This window comes from Sus scrofa, chromosome 5 (genome assembly GCF_054392235.1).
Source record: "Sus scrofa isolate SSC_HxYL_T2T_F1_AM1 chromosome 5, Sscrofa_HxYL_maternal_Yorkshire_Landrace_v2.0, whole genome shotgun sequence".
Taxonomy (NCBI): Eukaryota; Metazoa; Chordata; class Mammalia; order Artiodactyla; family Suidae; genus Sus; species Sus scrofa.
This window is the reverse complement of record NC_139387.1, coordinates 51120423-51133975: the sequence shown is the minus strand read 5'-3', so window position 1 is coordinate 51133975 and position 13553 is coordinate 51120423. Positions and strand designations below refer to the sequence as shown.

The 13553-nt window shown below is 37.2% G+C and overlaps 2 protein-coding genes across 2 annotated transcripts in view; both read right to left on the bottom strand.

The window, feature by feature from the left end:
* Positions 1 to 581: 581 nt before the first annotated feature.
* Positions 582 to 3264, bottom strand: LOC146403360 (chymotrypsinogen A-like). Its single transcript, XM_084956442.1, has 3 exons — positions 3116 to 3264; positions 1607 to 1740; positions 582 to 932 (listed from the first exon to the last, which is right to left on the bottom strand). Exons 1-3 carry the CDS (start codon positions 3147 to 3149, stop codon positions 768 to 770), a joined length of 333 nt encoding a protein of 110 aa, XP_084812568.1. The 5' UTR covers positions 3150 to 3264; the 3' UTR covers positions 582 to 767.
* Positions 3126 to 13553, bottom strand: part of OVCH1 (ovochymase 1) — an 89676-nt gene continuing 79248 nt past the window's right edge. The window contains exons 28-30 of the mRNA XM_021092126.2: positions 10875 to 11139; positions 8862 to 9022; positions 3126 to 3214 (exon numbers count right to left, since the gene is read on the bottom strand). Of these exons, the coding sequence (XP_020947785.2) occupies positions 8917 to 9022; positions 10875 to 11139 (371 nt within the window). The 3' untranslated portion in view covers positions 3126 to 3214; positions 8862 to 8916. The remainder of the gene's footprint in view (positions 3215 to 8861; positions 9023 to 10874; positions 11140 to 13553) is intronic.

Below are 13553 nucleotides of genomic sequence, written 5' to 3'. Positions count from 1 at the left end.
AGAATTGTCTAAATTGGGAGTTCCCTTGTGGTGCAGTGAGCTAAGGATTTGACAATGTCACTACTGCCACTCTGGTCGCTGCTATGGTGAGAGTTCATCCCTGGCTCAGGAAATTCTGCATGCTGCAGGGCAAGGCCAAAAAAAAAAAGAAAAAAATAGTTCCCTTCAATGGCACAGCAGAAACAAATCCGATTAGTATCCATGAGAATTCGGGTCTGCTCCCTGGCCTCCCTCAGTGGCTTGGGGAACCCGAGTTGCCATGAGCTGTGGTGTAGGTTGAAGACACAGCTCAGATCCTGCATTGCTGTGACTGAGTGTAGGCCGGCAGCTATAGCTCCAATTCGACCCCTAGCCTGAGAATTTTCATATGCCATGGGAGTGGCTCTAAGAAAAAGAGGAAAAAAAAAAGAATTATTGAGACTGAATAACCTTTCCCTTCATTATCTTCTAATGTATACCAAATTATAAATACTAAACGTGTCCATGACGGTATTCAAATATGACATACACATGGTACACTCGATATGAATTTCATGATATTTCAGACCATAAGTCCCTAGTAGGCATGAACCAACATTAACTGTCTGTGACCGATGTTTAATATTGAATGTATATACACACCAAAACCAAGCTCCTCAGTGACAAGGGTTATGGAAAGTGACATAGAGTTTGGTAGCAATGACAAGAGACACACATCTTCAGGTAGGCTATTCTGTGTTTCCTTTCCCACTTAGCAACACAGTTCTGCCATGCTGTTCTTTCAGTGATCACACTTCTCCTCCAGTGACAGATGTGATCCAGTCTCTGTAGGCAGAAATCCTGGTGAAGACCGTTGGTGCGGAGGGATGGCAGTTACTGCTGCCCCAGCTCACGATACCGATGAGCTTGTACTGCCCATCCTGAGAGCACTGCAGTGGTCCTCCGGAATCTCCCTGCAACCAGCAAAAAGACAAGTTCATTCTCCTGGCCACATGATTCATAGCTGAGGCTAACTCCAACTACAGAGGGTGACAGACAATAAGTGATTCTCTCATCTCTGATGTTTGCTCACAACACCACAGGGACCTAGGGCCACTGAAATCGTTGGCTGGCATTACAGATCTCTGAATCAGATCAAAATATATACTTTCAAGGTGACACTGAAAGATCCAGTTAGCATACATTCCTTGTATACTGACACTGGACTGTGCCATGCAGAAAGTTTCAAGCATCTAACAAATATAGATGACTAAATGATGGTTTGAGTGACACAAAAACATTTTTATACTTTCAGTGCTACTGGAAGTGGGTAGTTTGAGCTACCTAATTCAGCCATGAGGTCGAACCAGAAGAAATCATCATTGTTTACCGGTCAAAGACAGCTGAAAATCACCAATTTCACACAGCAAAGGAATCTAGCAAAGGAATGAGTAACTCCTTTTGAGAATTGAAGCCATTCAAATTTCAAATTGGCAATCACAGAACATCAACTTAATGAACTTACTATTCCTCCCACTTCTTATTTTAAAACTGCAATACATCCGTACTCTTTATGGTCAGCCAACACCCATTCATGAGACATGCTGAGAAGAAAACTCCTGCACACATCAGTGTGGTCCTTAATTACCATACATGATGATGATCCTGCAGCTCCTCCGCACAAATTGGTGTTTTTAACATCCAGTCCCCAGTAGCTTCGACAAGATGCACTACTGATCAGTGGTACCTCTGCCTGCTGCACAGTTTTAGAAAATTCATCTTCTAGTAGGAAACACATAGGCAAATGCTATTAGGATAAAACAAAAACAGCCCTAGAGACAGACTCCAAAGGTTAAATCCACTCCAGTTCTTTCCTTTTACTGCTGTCATGATGCTGGTAAGTGATTTGTTAAAAACAAAACAAAAACCTAATATCATCACTCCACAGTGGCTTATACAATAGCAACAAGAAAAAACATTTTATGTGGGTTCTTCTGTCTTTAGCATAGTCCTCAGAAGATATAAATATCACTTTATGAAAAAAAGACAAAGTTTATACCCAAATTAGCTGTTGATAAAGCAAACAATATAATTCATTTTTTATATAGGAAGCCTATACTTCATTCCATTGGTTTCATGGTGTCCTCATTCTTTTGACTTCTACTGAACAGACATTCTGCTTAAGGGCTGGCACTGACTGGAGGCTGACAACTAATGTTGTATTCTAACTCTTTAGTTTGTTGGATATTTGTAACATTAACTCAGTTGCAGAATAGGGTGGAGATGAGACCAGAGTCATGGGTTTGATTTTCATATGGCCTAGTTATTTTCAAATAATCTTTCTACCCACTTACCTTTTTTTATCATTGAGGTATAGTTGATTTACAATGTTATGTTTCCAGTGTACAGTAATATATGGATATATTCATATATGAAATACACACACACATATATATTCTTTTTATATTCTTTTCCATTATGGTTTATTACAGAACATTGAATATAGTTCCCTGTGCTGTACAGTAGAACATTGTTTATCCATCCTACATATAATAGTTTGCATCTGCTAATCCCAAACTCTCAGTCCAACCCACTCCAACCCCCACGCCGACCCCCTGGAAAACCATGAGTCTATTCTCTATGTCTGTGAGTCTGTTTCATAGCTAAGTTCGTTTGTGTCAGATTTTAGCTTCCACATATAAGTGATATCATAGCTACCCATTTACCTTTATACCAGACAATCATTTCAAAAAAATGCCTCACAGCTCTGAGGCTCACATATCTTCAAATATGAGCTTTCACAATAGCAACATCTACACTGCTGTGAAAACAATTGTGTGTGTTGAGTGTATGCACTCAAGTGCAATTGGGGAGTAAATACATAGAAGTGATACACGCAAATATTTATTAGGTAACACTGTCGATATTCTCTAACATAAATGTTGATAAGTCTCAATAAACTAGACTCAATGAACTTGTATTAATAAATATGATGGCCTGAAACTCAAGCAGTCAACTTTATATCCATTATGAAAAAAAATTTCCCACTATCATTCCTATTAAAAATACAGAAAAAATTGAAAAGGAGTAAACAAATCAGAATACACCTATACTTGTTAGACGTGGTAATCTTAGAAATGGTATTAAAGATACTTACCATGTGGTTCAGTTTTTCCCCACCCAGCAGTCATACATTTGGAAAGTAAATTTATTTTTTCATCTTTCCCTGGCAAGCAGATTGAAGATACAAACTCTCCTAATTGAAAGAATGAGAAAAAGTCAAATATCAATTAATCCTTGGGATTCATAGTAGCATTGTCTATACTGTTTGTTTCTCAATGATGGCTCTAGAAATATCTACTTTGACCTGACCCTTTCTAGCCCTGCAATTTAATGTCTTCCAGAAGGTTCCCTGTATGAATTACTCAGAGTGGATCATCCCAGTGAACATGTTACCACTTTGCTCCAGACATGTCCATATCCTCCCGAGACAAGGGAAACATATGCCCTACATTGTGATGTTGGGCTTTTGGCTTCTCATCCATAACCACTTTTTAAAATACATCTGCCTTTCTGTGCAGGTGCCTTTAGGACATCACCTTATTGAATTTGTGATGAGGGTGGAGAAGAACATGATGATCTTCTTCAGCTACATTACAAGGGGAATGGGGAAAATAAAAAATTTGTAGCAATTTACACTTTTAAAATATTTCTACAGCTAATAAGTACTTTTATATCTAATTCTATATTCACAAGTATATTATAAAATATATTGATACATTATACATTTAAACATTCACATTTTTTATCACCAAAATTTGTATATACATAAATATTGTGGGTTTGTGAGTCTATGTGTATATAGGCTACACACACACACACTGAATGCAGTGCTCCCGTGTTTGTTTTCCCATTTTCCCAGATTGTTTTGCTTCATTTTCATCAAGACCTATACATACATAAATCCTTCCACATATTTGCTATCATAGATGATACATAACAATATGTTCTTTATTTTTACTGCTATCTCAATAAAATTACAGAAAAAATCTTATTGATTTTTTTCCATTATAGTTGATTTAGTGTTCTGTCAATTTCTACTGTACAGCAAAGTGACCCAGTCATATATATCATACATATATTTTTTTTTCTCATATTATCCTCCATCATGTTCCATCGAAAGTGACTAGATATAGTTCCCTGTGCTATACAGCAGGATCTCATTTGCTTATCCACTCCAAATGCAATAGTTTGCATCTATTAACCCCAGACTCCCAGTCCATCCCACTCCCTCCCCCTCCCCCTTGGCAACCACAGGTCTGTTCTCCAAGTCCATGAGTTTCTCATCTGTGGAAAGGTTCATTTGTGGTGTTTATTAGATTCCAGATATAGGTGAGATCATATTGTATTTGGCTTTCTCTTTCTGACTGACTTCATTTAGTATGAGAGTTTCTAGTTCCATCCATGTTTATGCAAATGGCTTTCTTTTGTTCTTTTTATGGCTGAGTAGTATTCCATTGTGTGTACATACCACCTCTTCTTAATCCATTCATCTGTCGATGGACATTTAGGTTGTTTCCATGTCCTGGCTATTGCGAATAGTGCCGCAATGAACATACATGTGCATGTATCTTTTTCAATGAAAGTTTGGTCTGTATATATGCCCAAGAGTGGGATTGCTGGATCATATGGTAGTTCTATATTTAGTTTTCTGAGGTACCTCCATACTGCTTTCCATAGTGGTTGTACCAGCTTACATTCCCACCAACAGTGTAGGAGAGTTCCCTTTTCTCCACACCCTCTCCAACATTTATTCTTTGTTGACTTGTTAATGATGGCCGTTTGGACTGTTGTGAGGTGGTACCTCATAGTAGTTTTGATTTGGATTTCTCTAACAATCAGTGATGTTGAGCTTTTTTTCATGTGCTTGTTGGCCATCTGTGTTTCTTCTTTGAAGAAATGTCTATTCAGGTCTTTTGCCCATTTTTCCATTGGGTTGTTGGCATCTTGCTGTATTGTATAAGTTGTTTATATATTTTAGAGATTAAGCCCTTGTCAGTTGCATCATTTGAAACTATTTTCTTCCATTCTGTAAGTTGTCTTTTTGGGTTTTTTTATGGTTTCCTTTGTTAAGTAAGTTTATACCATGAAGAAATGAAATCATTTGCTCCCAACAGGTGTGAGGCTAGGTGGATTTTCCTCTCACAGTTTTTCCGTGCCTTGCTTATGCATTATGAAGCATTCTTTTATTAAATAATTCAAAACATGGGAATTTCCACTATGGCTCATTGGGTTAGGAACCTTACTAGTGTTTGTGAGGATGCAGGTTCCATCCCTGACCTTGCTCAGTGGGTTAAGGATCCAGCATTGCTACATGCTGTGGCATAGATCTGCAGCTGCAGCTCTGATTCAGCCCCTAACCTGAGAACTTCCATATGTAGCCAGTCCAACAAGCCATTACCATAAGACCTAGCAATTGCACACTTGAGTGTTTATTCTATAGAAATGAAAACTCATTACTGTTCAATTTTGTTTACACAAGAACCTTTGCATGAGTGTCCATGGGAACTTTTGTCATATCTAAAATCTAGAAACCATGGTATTGACTTTTTACAATATTAATTCTTCCAATCCAGAAGCATGGAATATTTTTCCATTCCTTTGAATCCTCTTTAATTTCCTTGATCATGTTTTATAGTTCTCAGCATAAAAGTCTTTCACCTCCTTAATCAGATTTACCTCTAGGTATTTAATTTTGGGGGGTGCAATTTTAAATGGTATTATATTCCTTTTCTAATATTTCATTGTTAGTATACATAAATGCAACTGATTTCTGAACTCCTTGTAATTTTAATTTGGATCTCCCTAATGGCTAATGACATGGAGAATCTCTTTATGTATCTAGTTGTCATTTTTAATAACCTCCTCAGTGAAATGCCTTATATCTTTTGCTTATTTTCTAATTGGATTGTTTTTCTTTTTGTGGAGTTTGAGAATTCTCTATATATTCTAGATTTTCCTTTGTCAGATGTGTGGTTTGCAGATATTTTCTCCCTGCCAGTAGCTTGTCTAACCCTAGGTGAAGGTTCTTAGATTTGACGCCCAGAGCATAATCCATAAAAGGAAAATGGGGAAATTGGACTTTATTAAAATTAAAGCCTTTACTTTGTGAAAGACCCCATAAAAAAAAGATGAGAGAGAAGCTACTGGCCATATCATTGGCCATTAGGGAGATGCAAATTAAAATTACAAGGAGTTCCCATTGTGGCACAGTGGAAACGAATCTGACCGGTACCCATGAGGATGTGGGTTTGATGTAAGCTGTGGTGTAGGTTACACATGTGGCTTGGATCCCGTGTTGCTGTGGCTGTGGCGTAGGCCAGCAGCTGTAGCTCTGATTCAACCCCTAGACTGGGAACCTCCATATGCTGTGGGTGAGGCCCTAAAAAGCAAAAATTAAATAAATAAATAAATAAATAAGACATCACTACACATCTATCAGAATGGCTAAAATTATATATACATATATATATATATATATGACAGTAGCAAATGCTGATGAGGATGCAGAGAAAACAGACCACACACTTTGCTGGTGGGATGTAAAATGGTACAATAACTTGGAAAAAATAGTTCAGCAGTTTCGAATAAAACTAAACATGCATTTACCATAAGACCCAGCAATTGTACACTTGGGTGTTTATTCTATAAAAATGAAAACTCATTACTGTTCAATTTTGTTTACACAAAAACTTTTGCATGAGTGTCCATGGGAGCTTTTATTTGTCATATCTAAAATCTAGAAACCAGTTAGATGTTCTTCAACAAATGAATGCTTAAACAGTTTACGAGTGGTTGAATTGTTCACACCATGAATACTACTCAGCTATTAAAAGAAGTTCTTAATGAATTAAGTTAAACAGAGAAAGACAAATACTACATATCACTTACATGTTGAATCTAAAAAGTAATACAAAGGAATGTTTATACAAAACAAAGAGATTCACAAATAGAGAAAACAAATCCATGGTTACTAAAGGGGAGAGGGAAGAAGGGAGGGGCAAATTAGGGGTATGAGATGAAGAGATACAAACTATTATGAATAGAAAATAGAAAAGCAAAAAGGATGTATTGTACAACACAGGGAATTACAGCCATTTTCTTGCAATAGCTTTTAACTAATTAATTAATTAGTTTGCTTCCTAGGCCCGCACCTACAGCATATAGAAGTTCCCTGGCTAGGGGTCCAATTGGAGCTACAGCTGCCAGCCTAAGCCGCAGCCACAGCAACGCGGGATCGGGATTGGAGCCACATGTGCAACCTACACCACAGCTCACAGCAGTGTCAGATCCCAGACTGGCTGAGGCCAGAGATCAAACCCATATCCTCAAGGATCCTAGCTGGGTTCATTGCTGCTGAGCCATGATGGGAACTCACACAATAGCTTTTAATGGAGTATAATCTGTAAAAATATTTAATCCCTATGCTGTACTCCCAAAACTAGTATTAACTTCAATTTTTAAAAGGGAGAAAAACGTGGGTTTTTTTTGCATTTACATTTTTAAATAAATTAAAGGAATGCACTGTTGTTAACATGCATCACATGAATCAACTCTGGGGTGTTATACTGAGAAAAAAGAGTCAATCTCCAAAGTTTACATACTATATATTCCATTTATATAACACTCCTTGAACTAACAAAATTTTAGAAACAGAAAACAGATCTCTGGTTGACTGAAATCTGGGTGGGGTTAGAAGGAAAGAAATGGGTGTGCCTATTAAAGGGCCACAATACAGATCCCTGTGTGACAGAAATGTTTTATATCTTGTTCTATATCTATAGTCCTGCAAGATGTTACCATTGGTGAAAACTAGCTAAGAAATACTTTAATGTCTCTGTATCAGTTCGTACAGCTGCATGAAAATCTACAAGTATCTTATTATAAAAAGTTTAACTAAAAATAAATTTTAAAAGCAGGGTGAGGAGAAAAAAAAAAAAACCACTAGGGTCAGGTCTTCACTCCTGAGATTGTAATTAACTGTTCCCAAATGCATCCTGGTCTCCAGTTTTTGTTTTGTTTTTAAAGCAACTCAAAGGATGATAAGGCACAGTCAGGTTAGAAAACATTGTTCTAAATGCTCTCCCCAACTCAGTTATAAAAGTTTAAAAAGCAAAGGATAGATTGAACCATGACTGGGGGTTTGTAGGTCAGATGTATTGAAAAGACATAGAAAGGGAGGTGAGGCTATAAGCAGAAACACAGGAGAAAGTCTGAGCAAAGCAGGAAAACCATCCCATAACCCTATGGTTCCATGGAAAGGCAAGGATGTAAAGTGGGGACTAACCACAGGTCTTAGTTAAATTTCCTCCAATACACCGTCCCCCTGAATGCTCACCTGTGCTAAGTGGGTAGGTGGGTTACTGTCATTCTCTTTCTATAAATGATAAAGCTGAGGTACAGAGAAGTTACACAACCTGTCCAAGATCATGTGGCTGTTTTGTGACAGAGCCAGGGCTGACAACTCTTAACTTTGGCTTATCTTTGGCTTAAGTCAATATTAAAAAAAAAAAAGATTTTACTAAGTTATGCAGGTACAAAAAATTGAACATCTGACAGTTTGAACTAATGTTCTAAGTATTTGGGTTAGACCATAAAAGGGTCAGAAGGATATACAGAACAAAGTTAAAAATACATTTCTTTGAAATCTTCTCTATATCTGCATCAATGAAATACACACAAAAAGTAAAATGTTTATGCATATACTTCAGCTTTTAGACAAAGCACCTACGAAGAAAAAAAAATCATTTAACTTCAAAAGTACAAACAGCACTTCTAAGCAAGATGGAAGGTAAAAACTACATGGCAAAAGTTCAAAATATGGAAGAGTTATTCATACAGACCTAGTTGAACAGGCTTTTCCAGATGTAACAAAGACAGATCATTGTTGGGAGGAAACTATGTGAAGCCAGGATGAGTGTACACAGCTTTCACTGGTATCAAATCACTATTTCCTATGTTCCACAAGTAATGTCTTCCTATTACCAGGTTATCTGTGATAGTACTTGTCATAAGAAAAGAAAGTGGGAGAAAAAGATACTACTTTTAATAAGGCCATCATTTTTCAAAATTACTAAAAATATATTCTTTAATGTTTCTAATCCGCACTAAAACCTTTATTATCTTGAATTCTTAGAAACTTTGGGTGTCTCATTAATCTGATCCTTGAGAAAAAATTTAAAGTATCTACTCTCTTGCCTTCATAACAGCAAGTAAAATAATTTCGTATTTTTTAACAATTAAGATTCATGATGTCTCAAGGTAATGTTTTTATATATTTTAATCATAGTATTATATGTTATACAAGGTACTGATATAATGGTCACTGAAACTATTCTGAAAGTTATAGTTACTCTACTTCCAAATACAGTGTTTTTCAAAGAAGTATCTATCTAAGGACTACACGCATTAAATCTGGCATGTCCATTAAAAATGAAGAATTCAGAATTCCAGTTGCAGCTCAGCATGTTAAGAACCCGAACTAATTTCCATGAGGATGCAGGTTTGATCCCCAGCCTCGCTTAGTGGGTTAAGGATCTGACATTGCTGCAAACCGAAGCATAGGTCACAGAGGTGACTCAGATCTGGTGTTGCCATGACTGTGGCCTAAACCAACTGCTGCAGCTTCAATTTAGCTCCTAGCCTGGGAATTTCCATATGCTGCAGGTGCCACTGTTAAAAAAAAAAAAAAAAAAAAGAGAGAGAGAGAGAGAGAGAGAGAGAGAACGAGAACCCCAGACATAACTTGTAAAATCAAAATTCAGAATTAAGATTCTAATATTTCATTTACAGCAAACTCAGGTAATGTTAAGCACATGAACATCTGAAATCTGCCTAATAAGGATTCCTTCTTGTGACTTATCAAAACTAAGAGTCAGGGGATGGTAAAGAAATTGAGTTTTTGGTTCATTGACGTTTCCTGCTCACCATATTATTTGAGCAGATGCTTTTATTACCACACCAATTTTGGAGACACTGAAAATGTCAACATCTACTCATTTAACTATGGGACATTATGCAACAATGTCAACTATCTCACTACTTCTGGGAGATAATATTAAAAATGGCAAAGTTAAGATTCCTTTGAGGGAGGAGTTTTCAGATATCTCCATATCACACTGAGACCAAGAGTCAGATAAAAATAAAGGAAAAATGGTTCTTTTAAAGGACATTCCTTAGGGAGTTCCCACTGTGGCTCAGTCGGTTAAGAACCTGACATAGTATTAATGAGGATGTGGGTTTGATCCTCGGCCTAGGTCAGTGGGTTAAGGATCCAGCATTGCCAAAAGCTTTGGTGTAGGTCACAGACTGTGGTGTTGGCCAGCAGCTGCAGTTCCAATTCAACCCCTAGCCTGGGAACTTCCATATGATGCAGGCAGAGCTCTAAAAAGAAAAAAAAAAAAGACATCTTTAAAATTCTTTGAAACTTTACACATTTATTCTGAGAGTGAGCATGAGCCCATAGAAGATAGGAAGAAGGAAAGGAATCCATGTTTGAGCAACTCCTGGGCTCCTGGGCTCTAAGTACCATGTTAAGATACTGATGCAAAATATTGAGACATCATTCCCTTCATTTTGTGGATGGGGGGAGGTGTTGTAGTTACTTATTAACTAAATCACACCTAGAAGCAGAAAGTTGATTTTATAATTAAAACCTATTCATAATAAGTGTATTAGTGAAACACAGAAAGTTGCATCAGCCTTATCTGGGCATTCATTTACAAGTTAGGGACTATAACTCTGGGAGCTGATGCTTAATGTTTCTTGTATTGTGGGGAGATCAGAAGGAGTATAGCCACTGTGGGTCCTCAAACAGCTTCTCACCACTCCCACCTCCACAGCCTTGGGACACACACCTAAAGTTACAGTGTGCGGCTGTCAGGACCCACTGTTTGCCAATCAGTGCACCGCCACAGTAGTGCTGTCCTTGGTGCTGCAAACTGACCAGCCAGGGCCATGACATTGAAGGGGCGGCATGGCCACCGACCACCCTGGGCTCCCCAAGCTCGGCTAGCAGCATATCTGTATTTCTCTCAGAGCCTTCCATAAGAAATGGGTCAACAACCGGAATTCCACATTTGTCTTGGGTAGGCTGTCTTCTGGTATTTTCTACTGTCATCCCTTAGAAAAGTAACAAGAAAACATTAGACATCAATACTTATGAAAGTCTATTAAAATCTCAGACTAAAGATATTTATTTCTTTTTCAGTTCAAAACTAGGCTTCTTAGCAAGAGATGAGAGTGATCTTCTATTGCTTTTTATTTTATTTTTTATTCCCAGGACTGTGGCATGTGGAAGTTCCTGGGCCAGGGATAAACTCTTGCCACAGTAGTGACAATGCTGGATCCTTAACTGCTAGGCCACTAGGGAACTCTTTCTATTACTGTTAAATGAGCAAACATCAATAATTAACTAAACATAAGTATATACATCTTTAGATAAATCAAAACACAAATCAATTTTAAAAAAATAACATTGTACTTAGGCATGAAATTACTAGAGATTGTTCTTTCTGTGATATTATTTGTGTTACACCAATATAAGATATCTAGACACATCAAAATATTTTATGCTACATGTATTCAAAATGCAATGCATATATATAAAGGTAAAAGTATAAGGAAAATCTCTAGCAATATGTTTACTTCATTCTCAGATTTTAAATTTACCAGAAAATAAAAACAAGATATTCATTTAAGCATCTTCTCAAATGTGAAGAAAATCAAGCTTCTCCATAGCCATGTAATTTGAGAATGATAAGATATGCTCATTTGTTAAATCCTTTTCTTCAGATTCCTTTTCTTTTCTACATTTCTTTTTTACATCAGAAATCTACTTAAACAAAAAGTTCCTAGCATAGTGGATTTGTTTGTTTATTCAATACTTACATCAAAAGTCATTTCTACTTTCTCTTCAGATATGTCTAAAACATGGACTCTCTACCATTTACATACATAAGTCTAAAAATATGCAAACTCTTCAAAACTAAGATTATCCTAGATTTTAGGGGAAAACATACAAAAGGTAATTGTTCTAATATGTTTCTAGTGCATCAAGGTTTATTGCACTACTGCATGCTTTTTATTGCATTTGTAATCCACATTTTCTGTGGTAGCTAAGGCTTTGGGGGTGTTTGTACACATATATCACAGCAATATTTTATTAGCAGTCAACTTACTTTGAAAATACTTTAAAAAAAGAAGTGAGGAATACTAAATATTTTTACTTTGAGAATAAAGTGTCAGTTTAGAGATTTAGTAATGGAAAGACAAAAGCAATAGACACAGGAGAAGAGTCGGTTAGGTGAGTATCCCTTTAACAATTAAAAATCACATCTAGAGGTGTTTCCTTGTGGTGCAGTGGCTTAAGGATCCGGTGTTATCATTGCTGCAGCTCAGGTACAGTAGCCTGGTCTTGACCCCTGGCCTGGGAATTTTCACATGCAGTCAGAGCAGCCAAAAAATAAAATAAAATAAAAATTTAAAAATCACACCTATAGGGCGATATGTTTCAGAAGTCTATAGCTCAACTCAAGGACTCTTAAGGAAAGCCCATTCATTGTACTATTCCAAGAAAGATAGAGTGACATCAAAAAGACCTTTGTGTTCACATGGATTGTTTGAATTTTTCTACAATTACACTTCCATCAAGAGACTCGCCTAATAACAGATTCATTAGGTTTTTTTAGTCTTAAGCACAACTGATGAAATTCTAGCTTAAGAGTAGATCAGATAAGCATAAAAAAAAATCAGAACATTTGTTTCTATTTTATACAGAAATTTGACTAAAATATTCCTTTTGAGGGCTCTTCACGGGGGTGGGGAGGTGGTTACTTAATAAAAGAGAGATGTTAACAGAGACAAGGAAATGCACTGAACTCTACCTTTGTTTCAACTTGAATGGCCCCACTGAATCTTTTAAATAGCACTGAATTTTATGTTTATCATTATTTCTTAAATGAAAGTAACATACACACACAAAGCCATATACACACCCCAATTAACTTTATTACCTCACATGATCTATCGGAATGATCAAAATTTCACGCCTTAAGGAATGGTTTGAAATGAAGTTATCCTGTTTTTAATATTAGAGCAAGGTCTCCAGGGGTCTCCAGGCTCTATTTTTTTTTTTTTTTTTTTTTTTGTCTTTTTGTCTTTTCTAGGGCTGCACTGGTGGCATATGGAGGTTCCCAGGCTAGGAGTCCAATCAGAGCTGTAGCCACCGGCCTATGCCAGAACCATAGGAACTCGGAACTGAGCCGCCTCTCGACCTACACCACAGCTCATGGCAATGCTGGATCCTTAACCAATTGATTGAGGCCAGGGATCGAACCCACAACCTCATGGTTCCTAGTTGGATTAGTTAACCACTATGCACTGGCGACAGGAACGCCTCCAGGTTCTATTTTAAGGCACATGCAGTCCCTGCATTAATAGTTTTTGGTTTTGTTTTTTTGTCTTTTTGCCATTTCTTGGGCCGCTCCCGCAGCATATGGCGGTTCCCAGGCTAGGGGTCTAATCGGAGCTGTAGC

What these genes read in the sequence shown, in the direction of transcription:
- LOC146403360 (XM_084956442.1), bottom strand. Translation starts at nt 3,149, where the DNA reads ATGACTGCTGGGTGGGGAAAAACTGAACCACATG. An exon ending in GGGAAAAACTGAACCACATG is followed by an intron (nt 1,741 to 3,115) that starts GTAAGTATCTTT and finishes GTTTCCTACTAG; the next exon opens with AAGATGAATTTTCTAAAACT. An exon ending in CAGGATCATCATCATGTATG is followed by an intron (nt 933 to 1,606) that starts GTAATTAAGGAC and finishes TGCTGGTTGCAG; the next exon opens with GGAGATTCCGGAGGACCACT.